Here is a 24,502-nt window from a genome sequence, read left to right as displayed (position 1 = left end):
TTCTTTTGCCACCCTTTTGGTATTTTTCTGCATTGGATACATAGCTATTCATCAGTGCAGGAGCAGAAAGGATAGTGTTCACCTTCAAGGCTTGGCTGCCAGACTTCAAGGGCATGAATGCATTCTGTGATTTTTTTTTTGTTTAACATTAAATTTAATAATCTCAGAAGGAGATAGGCAAAACCTTCTGTTCTAATCCCATCATGCAGAGAAGGGAACATGAAAAGGGTGTGAAATGGGAGCACTGATTAATAGTTGATTGTTTGAGAAAGCAGAAATGGGCTTTGTTGATTTATTTTCGTGAATATACAAAGTCAAACCTTTTATAATGTGGCTTTTTTTTTTTTCATTAATGCCATTTCATTAATTTTTTCATTATAAATAAAGCTGTGGATATTTGCATCAAAAATATAGTCTTTTTCCTTTTTCTGTTATGCAAAACATGCTCATAAAGCATAAATAATAAAAATATTTGTGAAGTTGAAAAAGAAATTGCCAAAGTTGAAGTTGCTTTCCAGAGTTAGTAAAGATCACATGCAGATACTTCAGATCATTTTAAACTAGCAGCCATGTAGCAGCTTCACGTCTTGGAATGACAGTCCTATCAGTTATGTAGCATGTGCATGTGAAGGGCAGCAGGACAAAAACTTATACAAACTGACAGATGTATGTAAGCTGAATGACAAGTGAGTATGATGGCATTGGCTTGTAGTGACACTTCTTTTTCTTACACATATAACAAGAGAGATGAAATGCTGAATTTAATATGCAAGACTAATCTGCATGACTAGGTTAGGGTTTTGTAAAGTATAAGCAACTCTTGAGTGTCAGAATAAACTTAGAGATTGTCAGATATTTCTAGCAAATACTATATGAGCCTCAAGACTTCAGGGCATTTCTGAAAGTAGCTTTAGGATCTGTGGTTCAAAGTGTGTGCTCCCCTGAGCATTCAAATGTTGTTACTGCACTGAAGCAGATGTAAAGTCTGATCATGAGAGTCTGTAGATGGCTAACTGGTTCCTGTGTCTTCTCCAAAGAGGACAGCACTAGTGAATATTTGCACACTGCTCTTGGAGAGGTGTCTCTTAAAGGGCCTCACTGCACCTCCTAGGAGGGTATTCTGTTTCTACTCTGGTGACAATGACTGATTTTTGGCTAGATTCATGTATCTTGTGTACTCTCATTCTGAATGACCCAATGAATCATCTCAAACTTCATGGGTAGGCAATTGCAGGGGGAGGGATTGGTTGTTCCTTCCCTCAGCTACATTACAACTTTATTTTTAGGACCTGCTCTCTGAGATGGAATACGTGTGTGAGTTCATCCAGGATGGCAGAAAAGAAAATCACTTTTTTTTCCTTACTATGTTTATATGAAGAATAAACACCCACCCAGACACATTTAGCTTACATTTAAGAGGAGAACACAAGGACTGATGGTATTCAAAAGAAAATGATTATGCTCCTACCCCATAAGGAGAGCACTCTAAATACTAGAGTCATTGGTTAAGTGTTGGGCTTCCTCAGTTCATACTCCTGACTAGCTCAAGCTCTGCACACTGGGTTGCTAACCCCTGTAATCCACATGCTTGAACTCTGCAGTGGGGATCAAGTGCCTAGAAACCAGGCAGGTGGAGGTGCAGGTAGGTGTTGCTTCTCCAGCCTTCAGAAAACATGGCTTGCTGAATACTGGAATCCTGTCCTTGAAAAGAACTTTCGTTGCCAAGTAGTATATGACAATTTGATGACTTGTTGCTCTCAACACTGTCACCCGTATTGCTGTTTCCTGAGTCAGTACAGGAAGATCTCTTACCTATGTGCCTTGATCATTCTGCAGTAATGATCACAAATGGGAAAATATATTCCTACTATGCCCTGTGGGAGGTTCTCTTCTCCAGAGGATAGGCTTTTGTGGGACAGAAAAAATAGTTTTATGCAGACCAGCTTGAACACTCATATATTTTTGATATTATTGAATTAAATCTGAGAAAGAACTTTCAGGACAGATTTTATAACAGTTACAGCAGAGGTTTCATATTTAAGTGAGAAGACCTTTTCAATTTCAAACTTAGTTCTGATCTTCTGAAAATATGAAGAATCTAAAATGCTGGTCAGGGTAAAAAAAACAAAGTCCATATATTTCCCATTTTTGCATCAGACTACTCTAATGTAGAATATATTCTGAATGTGTGAAGATATGGAGAATAATAATTTTTTTTATAGTAGTTTTTCTGTTGAGAAACAGTGTGGTTATCCTAACTGTTTAAAGCAGTCTACAGTGTTATACCTATTTTAGATGTCACTTTGCTAAAGCAAGAGCTACTAATCTCATATAATGGGTTGTAGAGATGTCTTTTACCCATCCAGAAGGAATGAATTTCAATTATATAGAAAAGTTTCTGAATAGGGTAAGACTTTATGGGCTATGTGGAAAGTCTTAAGCCGTTTCTCCTTAAAGAGTTTTGATAATTAAAACTGCCTAGTCTTTTCCTCAAACACACAGTTAACTTTTGGTCGAGTAGTGTGGAAATACAAAGGATGAAGTAGAGAAGAATTATACTTCAGAGAATTAAAATTTTATAAAACTTCCCAGCACTTCCTGGAAAATCACTTAAAATAGTTGTTTGGTTTCTGAGTTGCAACCTGGAGCACAGGTTGCTTGAGTAACTCCCTACTTTGACAAATTCTTCCCTGTCTTCTACCACCTGACCCAGAGGTGGTGCCACATAACATAAGCATCCTGTTTCCTCTGCAGCAGGGAAGAGTGAGAAGGAGGGGTAATGTGAAGGGAAGAGGAGAAAAGAAGGTACTGCAGACAGGCCTAGCTAGAGAGGAAGGAGTGAGATAGTCTGTCAGTGCCTTCCCCATTCCTCTTCCCAAACTTGTTTCTTCAATCAGCCATCTCATAAACTAGAGAAATAACCACACAAATACAATTCAGTGTATACTGACTAGGAAGTGGGACAGCAGGAAACATAAAACTGAATATCGGTTTTTATATTTTCCCTGCTTCCATTTGTTCTGCAAGTGCATAAACTTTCCAGACTTATTAGAGAGGTGATTTCTGCAAGCAGGACCACAACATACATTGACATTTGTGTGCATTATGAATGCATCCAAAAAGCCTTAGGTGTGATGATGACAGCAATAAATGAACAGACTTCTGTGACAAGAGATTTGAATGTGCTGTGGAAATTGTAGAGTCTTTCAGGACTGCAGAAACAAATAAAAAAGCTCCCAGTAAACAAACCAAACAACCAACCTTACATTTTATACGTTTCCAATTGGGAGGGCTGCTGACTGGAAAAATCTGCAAAGCATTTAAGATTTGAAAGCATGATACACACCAAATACTTGTCAACTCATAAAAGCAAAGTCTATCTTTCACATTTTGCCTAGTAAGGGACCTTGTTATTAAGTAATCAAGAATGAATTTTCCAAATGCAACAATACTAGTCCAAATCTATAGTAACTCTGTTCTCATGAAAAAATGGAAGCCCTGATGATAAAGTACCAATAAAAAAATCCTTTATTTTTAAAACATGGGTAAATGAAATTTAATTATTTAGAATCGATTGCTACATAAATCACAAATGACATATTTTACTGAGAGAAAAAGCACTGCTAATATCTTCAATCTGTGCACTACCAACTTTGCAAGGTGTGCAAAGTAATCTTTTTTTTCAGTGTAAGCACTGTCTCACTGGATGCAATAAGTCAAAGTTCTTCAAATACTGCATTCTGCAAAGTTAAAAGTAAATTCTCACTCTTGATAATCCCCCACACACTCAAAGTCACTCTGTGCTTTTGCGTAGGCTGAAACAGAAAAAGCTGCATGATGTTAGCATTTCAGTAATTGTACTGAGTTAAAGTTCTGTTACAAAACTGCACCAATTGGTGAGAATAATAAAAAGCAGTCTGATTAAACATAATGTAAGAGTCACCTGTGGAGCACCTGTATCACCTGGTCAGAGTAGTATTAATATTGATGCAATTAGTTAGTAAGAAATTCTTTGTAGGTGGCAGTATCCCTTGATATGACAAAAAAGCAAAGGCAAGAAAGGAAGTCGTTAGGTCTGTGTGACCTTCAAGTACTATAAAAATATCCAGAAAAGATGGGAAAGTGAATTAAGTGAAGAAATAGTTTTACCAGGTATTTTGTGGACTGCATTCAGTATTTTCAACATGTATAATAACAATAAAAACCCTTTTTAGCAAAAAAAAAAAAAAAAAAGAAACCCTTCATTCCTTAATGCCCCTTGACTGGAGGAAATGCATGAAGCAATTCTTGATATTTCTGAAGCTGCACCCCTATGAATGAAGACACCCTCACTTTTGAAAACTTTGGTTACTGTTTTACAGCTGTCATCAAACCAGTGTCCTTAGGTTTTGTATCCTATACATCCCAGATAATAGATGAAGGTTTTGAATTGGAGTGAACCTGCGTTTTCATAGGTGATATTTCTGGGGAAGCAGAAGAAAGTGCAGATTAGTCAAACTGTATAAAATCAAAAGTAGAAACAGTAAGGCAGGCATCCTCCTGACACATACCTGTACCATCTGCATGGAGTCATGGTATTTATTCTCCTTTCCCCACTACTGTGGAACATTATCAAAAGATCTTTGAAATGAGCACAGGTCCAGTAGGGGCGGGATTCCAGTTAGGGTATATAATTACACGACACCAGAAGTTGCTGGGTTGAATGTTAGAGGCATCTGGTGTGTAAAAGCCTTGTCAGATGGCATGGAGAAGGTAGTTTACACATGGGGCTCATATGGTTAGTTTCCATGCCCAGCATCTTGGCAGCTGTACGGCAGTCATTTGGTGTAGTCTCACTATGCATTTTTATTGCTGCATGGATACCCTTGAATGATCTTATGTTACCCTATTGCTGCTGGTGTTACCTCTGCTTTTATTAATGTGACTCTGCTTTAACTGAATGGTATCTTTCTGTGTATATATTAAGCTGTATACCTAATAGCTTTTTTTTGAACCGGTCAAGGCTTTTTCCTTTAATGTTATCTAAAAACTCTTAGGTCTAGTGCAGAATATGCTTTGAGAAAGGAATTTCCTTGACATTTTTTCCCTATTCCTTTTTTTCCTTTCTGTTACTATCTTTCTACATTTTTTTACCTTTTTATGAGTGCAGAATTCTCAGTTACCTTAACAGGAGTCTGGCATTAGTAGGGACAATAGGGTAACAGCAAAAGGAGCTTTCTAATATCTTTTATTGTAGCCCGTAGGTGCCGTATCTCCATTACGTGTTGCTGTGTGAGCTTTTCAAATGACTAGCCAATAGCTGTCACTTTAAATATTTCATAGTGATTTTTTTACTCTCAAAAATACAATTTTTCTTGTGCCTGTTGTGTTTCCTGTCCTGCTATTGGTAGTTTTGCTCAGTACTGCTCAACGTTCTTGCAATTACTTCTTCTTGCAATTGCAATACTGTTCTTGCAATTAGAGTTTAGACAAAAAAAAAAAAATCTGTTTTTCAAATATCTCCAGTGAGCATAAAGAATCAAGTGAGATCTGCAGTAACTATCTCTCTCTTACTTTATATTAAGGTGTGTGTGCACATGCGTGTAGACACAGAAATGCTTATGTGTAAAACCAACCTTTCTGGCAAAGCAGAAGCAGGACCTATAATAATCAGTAAGAGCAGTTCCATCCAGCATACAGTGAGAAGATAGGACATAAAAGCAAAGCTCCCAACCCCAACCAGATAATGTTTCTTCCACGGGGGGTTCACTGTTACCAGTTTAGCATGATTTAGCAGTTCTGAGCTGCCACACTAATTAATTTGTGGTGCAAAAGAATGTAACAATTCAGCTCATGTGAAGAATAGATTTTATTTCTGAAAACAAATACACTCATTTTTTAAAGGAAACTTCAAAATTATGTTACAAGGGAAGATGTTAGAATAAATAGCACTTTTCTATTCTGTCCCATTAATCAGCATCACAGAGAGGAAGGTTTACTTCTTTAGCTCTGAAAATGCAAATTCTCAACAATTGTTAATTTATACCTTGAAATTGTGATGAGATATCCCAGGTTGCACAATGGAACTCAAGTAAAATCCAAGCTGATCAGTTTTATAACAAGCTGTGTGATGAGTATGACCTCTTGTGTTAAACATGGGAATATTCATTTGTTTATTCACAGAATGAAACAAACAAGTAAGTAGATCGAATATCTAAAAGCTAGTAACAGCACTGCCCTTGTATTTCTACAAATAAACAGGACAGCAGCAGTAGAGGTATTAAAATTGGCACTTATGACTTTTACATATGAACGAGAAAAATAAATGCAATCATTTCCTCATATAGAACTAATTTATCTTATATTTTAGTGTTCCAATACTTTAAAAAGATATTTTTTTCCTTCTTCAGAATTCTAATATAAGATTGTATGATCAGAATAGATGAAGTTACAGGACAGAGCCTTGGTGACTTCTAAATAAAACATGGAGATTTACAAATTTCTTAAAAAGTTTTCCACAGTAAACTAGTTCATGAGGACTTTACCTTCTGGTAAAGAGAAAGCTTAAAGGAAAGTATCTTTAAGCAAACATTAAGGACACAGTATGAACAGAAAAGGAAAAATGAAACTTAGGTCTACCTAATCTTTAACTAATTCACAGAACTCATATTTTGAAAGCATGCTTCAGCATCGTTTTTATGTACAGAGTGACAAAAGCCCGAGTTCCCTGAGATTTTAATTTTCTAAGATCCATGCACTTCATGTGTGTTTGAAAACACAGGCAAAATATAACCAATGAGATGGAATAACAATAGTGAGTTTTTTCAAACAAACAGTGCAGTATCTGAAGCTGTATTAAACAGCATGGTCATTCTTAAAAATAAAAGCACCTTTTTTGCTTGGTCATCAGTGCTGTGGGGAACTGAGTGCAATCAGAGCACCCAAATACACTTTAGTGCAATTTCAAAATTAAAGTGTTTTATCATTCATGCAATAAATGTGTAGATTTTTATTCAAAACTCTGTTATTAGACAAATTTTGAATTATCACAAGGCATTATGATGTTGTGTATCACAAATACTCCTTTTTATGGGTGCTTTTTCAAAATAACCTACACTATCTAAACATAGTCAAGTTTAAATTTTGGTCAGTCTCTAAATAATCTATCTATGTTGTAAAACCATGATATTTACTACACTAGTGAGAGTGGTGTGATTGTGTACGTGCTATGTGCGCTTGCTTTAAAAGGTACACTTTGATTAGGAATTAAGTCATTTAAGTTTCATAATACAGCATAGTTAAAAACTTTGTTAATGGCAGTGCCTCACTCATACTTCTAAACTACAAGTCACTCAAGGGTTTCAAAAGAAATTGAGTATCATGGGAGATACAGAAATTAGAAGGATCTTAGAAAAGCTTAGTTAGATTTAATCTTGAACATTACTGAGAAGTTAAAGACGTAAGAAAAACCTTCCATGCTATCAAATTTTGCAGCTAATTTTCAAGCTGTAAAGATAGTGCTGCCCAACTGTGCGTGGGGGGAAACAAACAAAACCAACAACAACAAAACCAAAACAAACAAAACCCCAAACCAAAACAAAAAAACCCACACAACTCCCCCCCCCAAACACCACGCTGTTATCATCTCGCCTAGGTGACAGGCACAGCTGTAACACGCTTACCGTTCTACTCATTCTTCCCTTAAAAAAAATCTTCCCTTAAATAAACGCAGGAAAGAGACTTTACCTGGCGCAGACATTGCTCTGCCAAAGGGAGTTGCAAAAACGGATTATTCAGTGAGAGTCTAGGAGGAAAAGGAAGGGGAAGAGGCAAAATGTACTGCACCGACACTGCATGCCCGGGAACCGGAGCCGGAGGGCAACGCAGACAATCCGTGGCCCCGGTCCCGTTTCACGGGAGAGCTCCTACCGAGCCGCCGGAGCGGCTCTACAGCCCCAAACCACCCCCGGCCTCTCCCGGGCGCTGACAGTCCGGCGGCGGCTTTCCCTTCTCCCGCGGAGGGGAGAAGCAGCAGCCGGCCGAGGCCGTGTGTCTTTGGGACAGGCTCAGGATGTGCCGGGAAGGGTTTCCCGCTCCCCGCCGGGGCCGCGGCTCCTTCCAGCTCCGGCGGCGGCGCGTCTCGGTCGGGCGGGAGCGGAGCCTGAGCCTGGACGCTGTGTTTTTGCAGGGCGGCGCGCTTCTGCTTGGACAGCTCCGGAGCGCGACGCGGCGCCCATGTTCCGGGAGGCGGGCGCGATGTAGCGGAAGCGGGGAGAGCCGCCGCGGAGCCCCTTTCCCGACGGGCGGGGGCGATCCCAGCAGCGAGCGCGCTCCCCAACCCGGGAAGCCTAGTGTTGCCCCGGCGCGGGCTGAGGCAGCCCTTTCCCGCGGGAAGGGGGATCCCAGGAGGGGGGCGCGGGCAGCCTTACCTCGCGGAAGCGGGATCCCCGTGGAAAGGGGGGCGCGGAGCCCTTACCCACGAGAAGAGGGATCCCAGCGGGCGGGGGACCGGCAGCCCCTACCTGCGGAAGCGGATCCGCCGCGGGCGGGGGGCGCGGGCCAGCCCTTACCCACGAGAAGCGGATCCGCGCGGGCGGGGGGCGGGATCCGCGGGCGGGGGGCCGGGCAGCCCTTTCCGCGGAAGCGGGATCCCCGCGGGCAGGGGGGTCCCCGCCCGCCGCTCACGCCGCGGCACGGTCCCCGCCCCTGCAGTGAACGTCGATGCCCGTTGTTTTGGTGCGCCCGACCAATCGGACACGCCGGCTGGATTCTACGGGAGCCGGGATGGCCCGTCGTGGCGGCAGCAGGACGCTCCCTGCCGACCATCACGCATTGCGTCACGGGTGCACCACGACCGGTCCTCCTGCGGCTTTAACGGCCCCGCGAATGGACGCGCCGCGCCACTTCCTCGGCGGGCCTTCGGCCCGACCAAGCAGCAAGCCAAGGCAGCACGCCCGCCGGTGCCGGCGCCGCCGCAAATGCCAGCAGCAGAACGGCCAAGACACGCATGAGGCCTCCTCCAGCACAGCAGCAGCAAACAGCAGCAGCAGAGGCCATGCCTCCAAGTGCAACACTGCGAACTACTACGGGGCTGGCTGCGGCAGCCGCGGGGGATAACCTGCCCCTGCTGCTCCGCGCCTCCTCGCCCCTCTCCGGCGCCTTCCGGACGCACTCCTCGCCGCTCTCCTCCGCCGCGTCCTCCCGGCAGGGCAGCCAGCTGAACGTCAACGAGCTCACCCCCTCCAGCCATGCCGGCGCTCTCAGGCAGCCTCACCAGTATTCCCAGTACCACCAGTGCCATAGCCTGCAGCAGCAGCAGGCAGTCAGCCCCAGCAGCAGTGTCAGCAGCGGCAGCACCCACCACCACCACCACCATCATCACCACCACCATCACCAGCAGCAGCGCCGGGAGAGCAACCCCTTCACCGAAATAGCCATGAGCAGCTGCAGGTACAACGGCGGCGTCATGCGGCCCCTCAGCAACCTCAGTTCGTCCCGCAGGAACCTGCACGACCTGGACTCCGAGTCGCAGCCCGCTGCAGCCGCCGCTCGCCAGCCCTGCTGCCGCCGCCACCGCCGGCAGCCCCGCCGCCCCGGAGATCGTGGTCTCCAAGCCCGAGCACAACAACTCCAACAACCTGGCGCTCTACAGCTCCGCCGGCCCCGGCCCCGGCCCGGGCAGCACCAACAACGGCGGAGGCAAGTCCAGCAAGAAGAAGAACCAGAACATCGGCTACAAGCTGGGGCACCGCCGAGCGCTCTTCGAGAAGCGCAAGCGCCTCAGCGACTACGCGCTCATCTTCGGCATGTTCGGCATCGTCGTCATGGTCATCGAGACTGAGCTCTCCTGGGGCGCCTACACCAAGGTACCAGCCCTGGCGGCAGCGGGTCCCACCGCCCGACGGTGCGGACACCGTGGGACGGTGGGTGCCGCCGGTCCCCTCCCCGGGGTGGCCGTGGGGCGGACCGGCCCCAGCGCGTGGGTCTCTGAGGGACGGCGGTGTCTTTCTCTTGCAGGAGTCGCTGTATTCCCTCGCTCTGAAATGCCTTATTAGCCTGTCTACGATTATCCTGCTTGGGCTCATCATCGTGTACCATGCAAGGGAAATCCAGGTAAGGTTTCCTTGTGTGGATCAGGAAAAGTTCCGGGTTTAGATGGGGGTGTGAGGCGGTTTGTCCAGGAGTGCAGTGGTGGTAAGTACTGGGCATATCCCACTGGTTCAGAAAGCATAAGTAGTCTTTGCATGCCTGCCGAAGTTGGTGAATGGACCTCAGCCCTGGAGACAGGGCAAGATAAAGTGGGATACAAGCCAGGGAAACTCTGCTCGCTCCGAAGTTCTCCCTGCTAGGGACTGTTGCCTGCAGTTATACTATAGGATCACTTTGCCCTGAGGTTATAACATGCTTTCTAGGTGACGTGCCTGCTGTCTCCTGTAGCAGATGTACAGCAACAATCTTTTATTTCCCAATGACTCAATTTCGTGCTGTGCGTTTTCTCTCGACAGCATGGTGAATGGTTTTCACTGTGCAAGGTATGTAATCTTCACTGCACTGTCGCCGATATGAGGGTCTAGGAGAGTGTTTAAGAGGAGGGGGAAGACTGATGTTTGACTTGTTTTATTTAATGATGCAGAGTCTCTAGGAATGTGACCAAAGAAAAGTGTCAGGAAGGGTAGGGCTAAAGGTAAGAGGAACATAATGATTAAAGCTGTAAAATAAATCTTACAAATACTGTCACAGGTTCTGTCCAAGTGACTTAATTCTAATTTCAGTTTTATTCTTTTTTTGACCGAGACATTAAAATTTGGTATTTCAGCTCAACTGAAACATGCAACAGACAGATTTCAAAGTTTTAAAGAGAAAAATACCTTGTTCTCTTTTGCTTTTTCAGTGCTTTTTCCAGTACTTTTTACAGTGCTTTTGCTTTTTCGGATTAGAGATCCCTTGAGCTGAAAACTGAAATGTCAGATTTCAAGGGCAAAGAAGACTTTTGCCCTGATTAATACTAATCAGTTAAAAAAAAAAAAGATAAATTAAGAATTGTATAGTACCCTGCTTCTGTGCAAATGAATGCTGTAATTTCAATGTGAAATGGTACCATAGTCCCCTACTTAGGGTAATGTTATAGAAGTATTATGTTGCCAGATCGGATCCTGTTGTGCAGACCTTGCACATGCAAAACTTCTTTTACTGGCTCAGAACCCAGTTTCTCTGCATTAATATCAAAGATATTGAAAACTGTTTAATGATATTGTACTCAGTAAGCAAGTGTTTTGAAGAGAGAGCGTATTTATAAACTACAGAAGTACTCATGAAGAGGTCTCTTCATCTGTATAAAAATAAATAAGTAGCACTGCTGAAGTGTGGGAGCCTTCTCTGGTGTATCATCCCACAAGTGGTGCTTCAGGCATGAAGAGCAAAGCTGAAAACAATTCCTCTGTGAATGTTTGAATTAGTCTATGCATTTTCCAGAAACCTTAAATTGAAAATTTTATGGAAGATAACAAAATAGTTGTAGGTCCCTTTAAGCATCAGCATATACTAAGTAGTTACTTCAAGATTCAATTCATTGCTGTTTTTTTTTCAGATAGAGTTACAAATTTTCATTATCTTATGAATTAGATCTCTTAGGGATCAGAAAGAAATAATAATAAAGAACTAAAGTTGTCATTCCGCTTTGTTTTTTTTTAACTGACTGTTTTAAAGAACTTCCTCATGTATGCAACTACATGAAAGGAGCTACACAATCATGTGACTTAATCATGATTAATGTAGTTTTCAGTGCTGCCTGACTGTATAGAACACAAGTATACCTGCCTGTAAAAGGGCAATACCCCATGTTTTAGAATGAGAGACACCAAAAACTGCAGTAGTCATGACAGGGCCTGAAGTGAGCTGCAACTTCAAGGGGTTCTGTCATTCGTGTTGAAAATGAAAGGAAGTTCTCTGTTTCGAGGAGCTTGTTAGAAGGAAAGCACACAGTACTTCCCTTAGCTATTAGATGTCTGCTCCGTTTTGAATTTACGCTTGGTCTGTTTTTCTGCATACACTTGACTTTTAAAAAATAAGGTGAAGAGTATGTACAGCAAAAGCTACCTCCATCCGACAGTTGTAAAATTTATGTTACATTTGAGACCTGAAAAAAAGAAGTACCTTAAAAATACTTTGGCTTAGTGACTTATCTAATCTTCACCAGGCAAAAGAAAACAGTGGGTAAATCTGGTAATGTAATGTTTGTTAAATAACCTTTAAAGCTGACTGTTTTCTGAAGGCAGACATGCCTTTAGTTCAAGTAAACACCTTGCTATGTGCAGTAGAATGAATGAGGTTTGTAGAATAGAGCCCACAGATGGTTGGTTGTGTCCAGGAGGACTATTTGCACCAACTATTTGTCAGTCCCATTCCAGTTCAAATATTCCTTTCTGATTATTGTCTTCTGATTATTGTCTGAAACATATTTAAGCATTTTTTGTGGTGTAAATAGGCAGGAATTCATTGAGAGAGGAGAATTTGTTCCATGGAAGAGAAGAAGATTGCTGTATTTTGCTTGTGGGTGTGGTGACTTTCATACTCTGGTAGAAGCAAACCAATCTAAGCATAAGTAAAGTTTTCTACAAAGCATGAGGCAAAAAAAAAATGCTAGGAAACAAAGAGCTGACACTTTAGTAATTATTTCTGATTGCTGGATGAATACAGAGAAACCTCTGGTGACCTCAAATGCTGGTGAGTGGAAATCAGCTTTTTCGTTCTTTTCAGTAGTCTGTGACCATGATTTATTGGTAGGGAGATCGAACAACCATACTGCAGAGATGTCCATGGACCAGTGCCCATAGCGGCATAGCAGGTGGCTTTAGTCTTCCCATTGATACAACGTGGCTTGAACATTTTGCTTTGAAAACAGTGAGCCGGAGTCAGTTAAACCAGACTCCAGAGTTTGCCTGTCCCAGACCTGCTGCGCTTTTTAAGGACACTGGAAGGGAAGTTTATAAAGGCTTGCTAATATTCTTCCCAAGCCGACAGTGATATAGCGACGTGAGACAAGTGAGTTTTCTTCTTCGCCTTTTCCCGCGGTTGATGTGCGGTGCAGGAGCTGGAGCACTCCCAGTATCCCGGCGGTTTCCGCGCCGCCTGTTCAGCACCGCGGACAGCTCCGCGCGGAGCGCCCGGCCCGGGCGGCACATCCCTCCCTTTCTGCCTCTCCTTCAAAACCTGTTCGCTGCACAGTTCTGCTTATGGGCTCTCTGGAACGTACAGGGCTCTGCATCTGGCAGACCATAGTCTCCAGAAGGGTGGTAGCTGCAGTATTTAGACAACTGTAGGAATGTTGCATAGTCTTGTAAAATACTGTAAATGTTAAAATATTTTTATCAAATAGGTTTTCAGTGATGGCAGTGTACTATTCTGTATAGGTCTAACAATTTAATAAATGTAAGTTACTGTTAAGAATACAATAGAAGTCAGATGAAACCAGTTGGGTTCAAGGGCTAATTCATAGCTTACCTTACTGTTTCCAGAAGAGAGCATAAAATTACAAGCAAGTTTGCATCACATCCTTCCCCCTTCTGGAAAAAAAATCCTAATGAGCAACAGCAACAGAGCTGAAATTCAAGATAGTGACAACCCCAAAATGTGTGTTCTCTTTTTGTTACGTTGTTGTCATGCCTATAATACTGTTAAAAACATCACCCCTGAAAGGTAATGAAATATGCATTGCTCTCACTCCAAGCTTGTATGGTTGTTGATTCAGTTCTTCAGAGGAAGTGCTTTGTGTTTGAAAGATCAATGGGAAAAATGTAATTATCCTAATGAAAAATCATCATTATCCCAGCCTAGAACAGGTATTTCTCTGACTGTTACTCCAGTTGAGAGTTTGAAGAGGTGAAGGACAGAAGAGCTAAAAAGACAACATGATCCAATTCATGCATAAACAGTTTGTTACTTAATAGTATTTTGCGTAATTAAAGCAGAGGCAGAATATAACATAATTAAAATTGTAAAATCTGTAGAACTTACTGTTCCATTCCACAGTTCTCTAGTGCAATATACTGTTAGATCCATACATAAAATTGAATTTAAGAAAGTTTAGGGTGGCAGTTCACATGGTAAAGCTACAGTTTTTCTACTTTTATTAAAAAATGGACCTCTTTACCTGTCTCTAGTACTGCTGGAGGTAGAAAAGCTTTTTAACTATGCACCCCTGAAGTTCCACTGGCGCTGTCTTATATTATTCAGAGCAAAGGATTAAAATCAAAATTCTGCAAGATTGCCAGTAGAAGGTCTTTAATGTCTTTTACTGAGCATTCCACCTAATAGTTATTGAGAGATGGTGGTCAGTGGAAGAATATATCTGGAACGCTTCTCTTTTAGTGCTGGATTGCTTAGTGTATCTCTTATGTAAATAAACATACCGCCTGTCCTGAATAATAGTAACCTGAGTAATGCTAACCTGTACTTTCTTGGACAGCATCTGAGCCTCTTTTCCTTCTCCCTAATGCAGATTTTGTCACTCATGCAGAACCATGATAGTTGTTGCTATTTGTTAGAAGTGAATAGAAATCAATAGAATTTTTTTTTAATGTCAGTTGAAATTTTTAACCACTTCTAAAATGTATTGCTAGTTCATACTTAGGTAGAATTCCTGTGGAAAGTCTTGCAAACTCCAAGGTTAAGGTTAAGCTATTGCTTTCACAGCAGAACCTCCCAGGGCTCCAGGGAGAGAGCACCTTCAATCCCTAGATGATTCTGAAGTGATGGGAAAACATGCTACTGATAGGTTTGGACACTCCCAGTCTTCATTACCTTTATAAAAAATTATCTCAGCTGAGAGCCCAAATGTCTTTCTGAAGAATCAGAGTCTTCTTCTCCCTGTGCCTGAAAACTTGTAAAAATGGAACAGGCAGTATCAGGTAACAGCTAAGAATGGTAATAAATACATATCTTGACCTGTTTATTGTGCACATAACCCCATAATGCATGATGGTATTAAACACTGTTTACAGGAGCTTCATTATCTTAGTAGCATCATTGGAAAGTTTTGCAGTAAAAATTTTGCACTCATGAACCAAAGTTAAGCTCCCTTACAGTTTCTTTTCATAAGAAGTTATGGATATTCTACATCTTATTAGCTGTCTTGCTGGCAATCTGTTGACTTTGTGCTAAGTCCAACTTACATTTGCTTAGGTATAGTGAAGCACCAGAGATTGCTCACACAGGCTGTAGATCTTCTGCTGCAGAAATGAATGAGTTAGAGCACAGAGAGCAAGTCTGGTGAAAAACTGGTGAAAACCAAGAAATAAACCTTAAGTGGTGTTTATCCTGATCTGAAGTCTTTTGAGAATTAGTGATTATTTTTTTTTCTATTTATTTTAATTGGTCTTGGATCAGGCAACAGCAAAACTCATTGCGTAGCAGTTGATCCAGGACACAGTAACTTTATGTACAGACTCAAAAATTCTCTTTTACCGATCAGGTTTACATTTCATATACGCCGTGAACAGCAGAAAATCATATAGGAATCCAAGGACACCATGTTTGTCAAATTAACACCATATCTGTCAAATTAACACTTCAGAGTTTTTGTGGAAATGCTTAGTTTTAATTCTGTTCAGTACATTTTTGATGTGTAGATCCTGTTGATGTAGGTGAACTTACAGCTGCCCAGTGTTTCTGAGATGTAGCACTTTAATGCATATGGCATGGAAGACAGGCTGGAAAATCCTTTAATAATGACCAACCTCAGAAGGGGCATTAAAGTTACATGTGTATTATACCTCCATTTCCAACAGGCTTCATTAGAACATAGGAGGCCAGTCACACTAAGTGATTGGCCTGGCCGTACCTAGCATTATCAATTCATATCTGGCATGGTTCTGAGCATTTTTTAATGAGACTGTTGGGAGTTTATCAAGACATAGTAGTGCACTATGAAGTGTGAGAAGGTGTGTTATTGCCCGTATTAGAGGAGAGAGAACATTTCTAACCAGAGGTAAGATTCTGGGTTTGTATAAATTGTATAGCTCAGGTGAAAGCAAAAGATACTGCTGTATACAATCTTGGAGGCATTCTGCATGCCCATCTTACTGTGAAAGTGTTGTCCATGCCAGATCTTTCAACTGTGAGGCCTTCAGATAAGAAAATTCTATCAGGTACTTGACTGCAGTTTTGTTTTGCCTGAGTTTTAAGTGAAAGTGTGCCAAAACTGACAAGTGTAAATTAATGCTTTTTGATTCTGGTTCTGGATTGTATATGATCTACTAAATGAAGTATCTTGGGCTTTGAGTTTGATTTGAGACATACTTCTCATATGTTTTGAGCAAAGATCAGAACAGGAATGGCTGCTGTTTAAGACTTGGGGCAATTAAAAAGCTCTGTGGAAGCTTCTATGCAACTTCAATCAATCGTTTTCCCCCTTGATGATGAAAGTGTTGTTGTTACACTCCCTTACTAGAGGATGAAATACTGCTCTGAGCCTATGAAGCTCCTTTTAAAATATGAATTGTCCGTAAAAGAAGAGTCTGTAATTGATCTTGTAATTAGCTTTCAGGTAAGCTGGATGTATTGGTCACTATAAAAAGTTTCCACAGCTCTGTTGTATGGAAAAGAGAAAAGTTACACATGATGAGAACACACACAAATAGGATTTAATATACCTTTTTTCATGCATGGGTTTTTTTGTTTGTTTATTTAATAACATAAAGTATGTTACATTGAAAAACATGAATGGAAAAAGTTCCATTCAAAAAATATGATATGAGAAATACCTATGTCTCAGTGTATTTTTGATTAGGTTGTGTAAAATTACTTTGTCCCATTATTTTAATGAAAGCCACATTAAGAAATTTCTTCTTATATCTGTTGAAAGGTCAGGAGAGACTGTCATGAGAACATGCTTTACAGCTTAGAAATAATTCTTTTGTAAATGGAGTGGTGAAACAGGAACATTTTATACTTTAAAAGGAACCCAGGCTTTTGCAAACTGAATTGTTCAGTTAATATCATACATATTTTCATAGTTGCAGGGTGTCACATATTTGTAACTTACCTTTTCCTCTTGAACAGTTTGTGCAAATGTGCTTTTTCATCTGTGTGAAAACAGTCCTTAATAAACATAGTTTTGTGTTGGCATTTTAAATGCTAAAGGGTGTGAATATTAGATACTTCATGAACGAGTGAAGAGAAGTGAGTTCAGAAAAGCAATGTGTGCATCTTCTAAGGTATTTCTTTATCTTTAATTTTGGTGGAGGCTGACAGATCTTTTGGAAGTAGATTCTTTTAGAGGAAATACTAAACCTTTTCATGACAAATGGAAACATCTCTGTTAATTCTATGTAAAGTAAAGTCAAAGGGTAAGCCTCAAATAACTTTATATTTTAAAGTCACTGTTCTTAGTCTTTTTAAGGGTAATGTGCTCTGGCATTTGGTTTTTTGTTTTGTTTTGTTTTCTGTAAAGAAACATATTAAAACAAAAACATTTTGTATCCAAATGGCAGCTTCTAAACTTCTGTGCATGCTAATATTGTGCAGCTTTCCAGATGAATAGGGTAGAACTGGGTTCTGTGTTATGTACCTGACCAACAGCTATATATTGGATACACTGTTTATTGAATTCTAATTGAACACAGTCACGAAGTTACTGAAGGCTGCAGGAGCCATCAAGGTCAGAAGTAGAGAGTTAAAAGACTGTACATATGTGACTCTTAAGTATAATTTGTCTTGCAAAACCACTGCTTGTAAAAGAGCATATTTGAAATAAAAAATAATTGAAAAGTAAATATATATGAACTCATATCCACAGATATTGCCAGCTGTGGATAAAGAGCTTCCTGAGCTTTCTTATCTGTATTCTGCAATAAATATTGTTCCTGGTAGTATTTCAGAATGTAGCTGTGTATCTTCCATAAGCAGTTATATATCAGTTCTGTGGTTTGATGGGTAGATGTAAGATAGCCTGAAAAAAGGAAATGATTCTACAACAAATATTTATGTTCTAGTTTTCATTGTCAAAGGGAATTACCTGGACAAGTCCTCACATTTTTTCTGTCACTTAAATGATATTTTTACAAAAGGGAACACTGAGACCAAGAGTTCAAATGCTGTGGAAGTAATTTGGGGATGGCTTTGTAGCTAGATTTGGAGCTTAGGCTTGCCTATCTTCTAGTCTTATGTTCAGATCAGTCATTTGTCATGTAAATAAGACACTGTAATTGCCATCCAGCTATGCCTATAACTTTCAAGAATTATATGCCTGCTTTAGCGGATGTTCCAAAAATTGCCATGTAAAATGAATGCAGTGCTCCAGAAAGTGTTCTAATGAGATACTATTGGAAATCTTTATGAAGCCTTTTATCCCTATTAAAGTTGCTTATTCCAGCTTTCATAGCTCTGCAGCTTCTGTAGGGAAAGGTGTATAGAGACATTCACACCTACTTCTACCCATGACCTCTCATGGTAGTGACTTTCACTAGAATAATACATTATGAAGCACTTTTTCATATTCAGTCATTTAACAAAACTGAGATCCATTCTAGGTAATGACTAATATATCTTGTTTTGTGAAGGTTGTTATGCTTTTAAGAATATGATCTGTTGCAGCCAGAGAATGAGGCATGTCTTTAAAAATGAAAATAGCATAGTAACTTTGATTCAGTCTGCACCATTGCATCAAGAAAATCCACATACATAGAACTCTGATTTCAGTCTGGGAACCTGGAGAAATACTGAATGTCCAAGTGTGGCTAGACAGCATAAAATAAATTATCTCCTTCCTAAACAAATAATAAAAATTACTAGAAATAATGATTCCCAAGCATTCACTGATAACATCTAAGTTTAATAAAGGATTCATCAAAATTGTTCTTACTTTTCTGATACAATAGTAATTACCATTTTTATGCCAGTCATACACAATTGAGCTGTATTTTGGCTTCAGAAAAGGATCTGTATTTGTGAGTATCTAGTGGGATTTTTAGACCATTTCAATTTAGAGCATCCTTATTATATGTTAAGAATTTGATCCTCAACACCCTTATTAATAAAATATTTTGTCAGGAAGACTTGAAAGCTCTTAAACAGACATTTATTTATGAATAAGCTAAGGATGCTGTTAACCCACTTTCCCTTTGCCCATTGAACTACTCTCTCCAGTAGCCATAAAATTCAGTCTTGGCCATGCAGCTACTACACCCAGATTGTAGTGAGTTCCTTTTATTGTAGATTCCTTTGTAGTATACTACCTATGAGCTGTGCTTGGGTTCTGCATAATGAATGGGCTGATACAACAGCAATTCTCGTCCAAATTAGAGTGTAGCTGTAAAGGTGCCCTGTGGCAGCTGCTGCAGAGCATATTCCTTATCTGAATGATATCAAAGGTAAGTGGCTTCACACTAAGGTCACCTGCTTATTTTGTCCTCATTCAGGTTTAGACTTCATGGTAAAAGCCAATAATTTGCATTCTGTTGTGATTTTCACATTATGATAGTTTAGAATAACTAGATCTTTATGCAGTAAGATAGGACAAGTGCTGGATCTGATGTATTGCCAGTTCAGTTTCAATATAGTTTCAAGACAGTTTAATGGCAAAATATGTAAAAAAGATATTGATAGAAGACTACCCATGGCTAGTCTGACTTTCAGATTTGGTTGTCAGATAGGAAAATGTTTGGTTCTCAATCTTTATGTGCAGCCATATATGAGTAGGCATTTGTCTACCTCCCACAACAGAATGGGATGCAATGGAGCAATTTAGCAGTTGCTAAATTGTCAGCTAGCAGACCATTCTTTTCCCTTATCATTTGGCACTTGGAAGGAAAATAAAAAAGATTCTTTTATATCAAGCCTGTGATCAGAGATGTCATCTCATCCAAAATTAATAATTCTTGTGTTTCACCAGTGACTTGTCTATGTATGTTGTGGCCGATAGCATCCTGTGTTAACTGCTGGACATCAGAATTTTTGCTGCTGTGGTCTGTCCTACTAAGCATGAGGGTTGTAAAAATAAAACTTTCTAAAACATTTTGAATAGCAATTTTATGTTTAAATTGTGGATGATAAGGGGGTTGGCAGCAATCAGTGCAAACTTGTTTCATGTATCTAGTTTTCAGACATCTTAAAAAACCCAATAGCTTTGAGGATGGAGCATCTTTTACCTGATAGCTGCTGTAAACTCAACAGATTTGATGAAACTGTAATATTCAAATAATTAATGTGCAGCAAAAAGAACTTTGTATGCTAAGACATAGGCTAAGATTTTTTATTTTCCTGAGGAAGCAGCTGTAGTCATAATTAGTAGTGATCAAGTAAAACCATATTTAACCCATAAAGAAATACAGGTAAACACCTGTAAATATACTCATGCCTATGTTTATTAACCTGATGTTGAAAGCTGCCCTTTATAAAGATACTTTAACTTAATCTTTGAAGCAGTTTTTATCTGCTGTATGGTTTAGCCAGAAGCCCACTTTAGGCCTTCATTAATAAAAGGTATTACATCCATGGCTGCTTTGTTGCTGCCCCCTCACAATTTTACTTGCAAGGATGAATTACGGCGGCATTTCTTGCAGGAATCGTAGAATCATTTACGTTGAATAAGATTGAATGCCTCAGAACACTTGGCATTAGTGCATGACTATGTTTATCAGGATTTTTAAATACACGAGTACTTCTAACTCCATTCCACTTTTCCTTCTGCACAATATACTTTCCCTTATTTAAGTGGTCATGCTCTAGGACAACAAATATTTAGATTTTTGTATTTATGTATTGTTATGAACATACACTTAAATGAAGTTCCTGGTTAAACTGTTTCTGACACAGTAAGAACATTTTACAGGGATTTTATAATTCCTGTGATGCTGGTGTGTACTCACCGATTGTCATTCAAATAAAAATGTAATCAATTTAAAAAAAAAAATCAAACTTACTGAAGTATTCCTGAAGTATACTTGAAGTATTTATGTCACAAGTATACACTAAAGGAGAAACTGAGATTCTTGTGTATGTGATGTTTTGGTACCAGTCATTCCTTAAAAACAGGTTCCTTAGTTTGAAGCTTAGGCTTAGTACTGTTGTACTCCTTTGGCAGAATGAATGAGCTAACTCATCTTATCTAGCCTCTCATCCAATGTTTCTTCCTTTAACTTCTGTTTCCCTTGCAAAAATTTTGCCAATTCTTCAGAAAATACATCCTTCTTTTTAACTGGTTCCAGTGTTCTTAGGAGTAATGAAACTGAGCATCCCTGAAGAGAGTGAGAGGTTTCTCGCAGTGGCAGACGGCAGCTGTTTTGGGAGATGGTGTTTCTTTGTGCAGTGATCTGTAGAACAAATTATTTTTAGTACTAAATGAAGAAAAACAAATCCTAAAGGAAAAATTGTAAAATAATTATTTAAAACTAATAGTATAAATATATTGGAATGTAGATGGTTCTCCCCAGTGAATTTTGTTTCTGCAAGAATATAGTATCAGAATTACTTTATTTCTGAGGTACTTGTAATGGAGAAAAACATAACACAGACCACTGTGTTTCTTAGTAAATACATTCTAAACATTAGTTCTGCAAAATAGCAGTTATTTTATAGGCAGATGTGCTATATTCTTTATATATGAAGTTTTGGAACTGCTGCTTCAGTGCAAAACTAAAATCATCCCTTATTTTGAAATCAGTGTTTTCATCCTCATGCTACCACGTTCAGTGTAGTAGTTGAAGCAGACCTAAAAGACTAGAAGAAATTTTTGAAGAGTTTTTTGCTGTTGTTAGAGATTATTGTATTAGCATGGTTGTTTTTTCAGTGTGGTCATTTGTTTATATCTGTGAAAGTGGACCTAAGGAATGCATTTACTATTTCTTTGCAACCTTCCCTTTTAGGTGTAATAAATAGTTAATGTTCTGGTGCACTCTTTTAGCAGGGAAAGTGAGCCAGAGCAGGCCAGCAGAAGCAGAGGGTAGTGTGGGTTGGCAGCTGGTGGAAGCTGAACTCTCTGACAAGTTGTGGTGTGGTTAGGTTACATGCTGAAATGTTTCCTGAGGGCTGGCTACATCCCAATAACCTTACTCAGTCCTTAGGTTCTTGCAGGGGTGTGTGGGGAGAGAAAGGGGGGCGGGGGGAAATAGGAAAAGCTGATATTGAAAACTAGGTATCTTTTCCATCCCATGGTCAATTGTAAGAAGTGGTCTAGTGAGTTGCTCTGGATCACTCAGTGTATTCTTTAGTAACTATATCTGTTACGTAGTAACATATATATTCTTTTTATTTTCTTTGTTATTTCTACTCCGCTTTTTAAATGACAGAATAATAAATAGTATGAAAAAGATGAATGCTATTTTAGTGAACTGGTCCCATTTTCCCAGTTTGTATGTTTATGCAGGAGGATTATCTTAAATCACAGAATCAGAGAATCACAGAATATTAGGTTTGGAAGATACCTCTGGAGATTCCCCTGCCAAGGCAGGGTCACCTAGAGCATGTGACACAGGAACATGGAATGTCTCCAGAGAGGGAGACTCCTAGGCAGCTTGTTCCGGTGCTCTACCACCCCCAATGTAAAGTAATTCTTCCTCATGTTGAGGTGGAGCTTGCTGTGCTTTAGTTTATGGCTATTACTCCTTATCCCGTCACTAGGCACTACTGAAAAGACTCTGGCACCATCCTCTCGACATCCACCTCTGAGGCATGTATTGGTGAGATCCCCTCTCTTCTCCAGACTAAACAGGCCCAGCTCCCACAGTCTCTCCTCATAAGGGAGATGCACCAGACCCCTCATCATCTCTGTGGTCTCTGCTGGACCCTCTTCAATAGCTCCTTGTATTTCTTGAACTGTGAAGACCAGAATGGAACACAGTGTTCAGATGTGGCCTCACTAGGGCTGAGCAGAAAAGGAGGGTCACCTCCCTCAACCTGCTGGCCACACTGTTCCCGAAGCACCCCAAGATCCCATTGGCCCTTCTGGCTGCAAGGCCACACTGCCGCCTCTTGGTCACCTTGTCATCCACCAAGATTCCCATATCCTCCAGTTGGTCAGCCCCAAACCTGTACTGGTACTTGGGGTTATTTCTCCGTGGGTACAGGACCCTACACTTGCCTTTATTGAACTTCATTAGGTTTCTCTCCACCCAGCTCTCCAGCCTATCAAGGTCCTGCAGAATGGCAGCACAGCCTTCAGGTGTATCGCCACTCCCACCTGTTTTTTGTTCCTTCTCTGTTATTCTTCTTGCACTTAAGTTACATTCAGAGCTTTATTAAGTCGTGTTGCTTCTGTATCTGACTGGAGAACATTTTTGACTGTCAACCCCAGGCACAAAACGTTTGGGAACTGCTGATGCTGGATGGAAGCCTTCTATGTGTGGTAACTTAAGGAGCTTATTCTCATTGTATTTTAAGCAACTGGAGTGGGTAGGATCTGGTGTAATGAAATAGCTGTTAAATTAAGAGTATTTTAAAAATTAAGAAATATCTTTCATAGAAATTGACTGAGTAGAAACTCATGATCCAGTCAGTTTAACTGAGTTGCTTACTGGTTATTCTGCTGAATATCTCAAATGAATATAGTAACCACGAGTGGTGGACTTTTATTTATGGAGCTCCGATCTGTTTAAAGGTTAATAAAAATTCCTGTAACTAAATATCTCTCTGTTGATTACTGATCTGAGGAAGCTCAGCTGTGGTTATTCAAGCAGGAGTCCAAACTGAATTGTACTAGGAGATCATCCTGTGAAATACTTTTTTAATAATGAAAGTGAAAAAAAATGGTTTTATATTAATTTTGTTTACAATCAACTCTGTTAGTAATAGTGAGCTCATTATCTAATTACTTTGATTTTTTTTTTAATATAAACTTGTGATGATTTCCTAGTTCAATCCATAATTATCTCACCTAGTTCAATCCATAATTATCTCAGGAGGTTCTTCTTCTCCATAGCATTTGAAAACAAATCCTGATATGTTGGAATGTCTTTTTCTTTTTCCCCCTTTCTAGTCCTTGGATTTCAGTTCTTAGTACTATTACTGGCATAGAAAGTTAATGGCATTTTCAGGAGCATCTCACCTTCTTTATGTCCCTGGAGCACATATATATACATGGACAGACCTGTATGAAATGAAATTACATACGTCCCAGCAATTGCTGAGTGCTGTAATGGTCTTTTGACATTTGTCAGGGGTGTAAGATCAAAGCGTGTAGTTGTTTGAGATGAAGAGTAGAGCTGAAAATCTGGCCAGTGCCGTTTAAGAATATTGAGGGATGCTTCTGAATACCTTTAGAGAGAAAAAGCTATAGAAAAAAGTACTGTCAGTATGTGGTTTAAACTAGAAGGGAAATATGGGTAGGCAGAATTTAACTGTGTGGGCTCATGCAGATTTTAACCCTTTGTTAGTTTATTTGATCATAAATTCTTTTCTTTCTAAAAGGTCTCCATTTTTTTATAATTTTCTGAGGGACAGAGACAGACAAATCTGTTAAGAGCATTGTTTAACACATATCTGTTTTTCGAAATGGTTAAGGTTATGTGTGACTTGTCAGAGTAACCAAGAT

At 40.1% G+C, this 24,502-nt stretch overlaps 1 protein-coding gene across 1 annotated transcript in view; it reads left to right on the top strand.

Annotated features, from left to right (window-relative positions):
• Nucleotides 1-8,700: 8,700 nt before the first annotated feature.
• Nucleotides 8,701-24,502, top strand: part of KCNN2 (potassium calcium-activated channel subfamily N member 2) — a 75,591-nt gene continuing 59,789 nt past the window's right edge. The window contains 6 exon segments of the mRNA XM_018085848.2: nt 8,701-8,761; nt 8,764-8,939; nt 9,003-9,065; nt 9,068-9,511; nt 9,513-9,845; nt 9,997-10,092. Of these exon segments, the coding sequence (XP_017941337.2) occupies nt 8,701-8,761; nt 8,764-8,939; nt 9,003-9,065; nt 9,068-9,511; nt 9,513-9,845; nt 9,997-10,092 (1,173 nt within the window).

The sequence above is a fragment of the Manacus vitellinus genome, unplaced genomic scaffold (genome assembly GCF_001715985.3).
Source record: "Manacus vitellinus isolate BGI_N305 unplaced genomic scaffold, ASM171598v3 scaffold_9_pilon, whole genome shotgun sequence".
Classification (NCBI taxonomy): Eukaryota; Metazoa; Chordata; class Aves; order Passeriformes; family Pipridae; genus Manacus; species Manacus vitellinus.
Note: the sequence above shows the minus strand (reverse complement) of the source record. Positions and strands in the feature narration are given on the sequence as shown.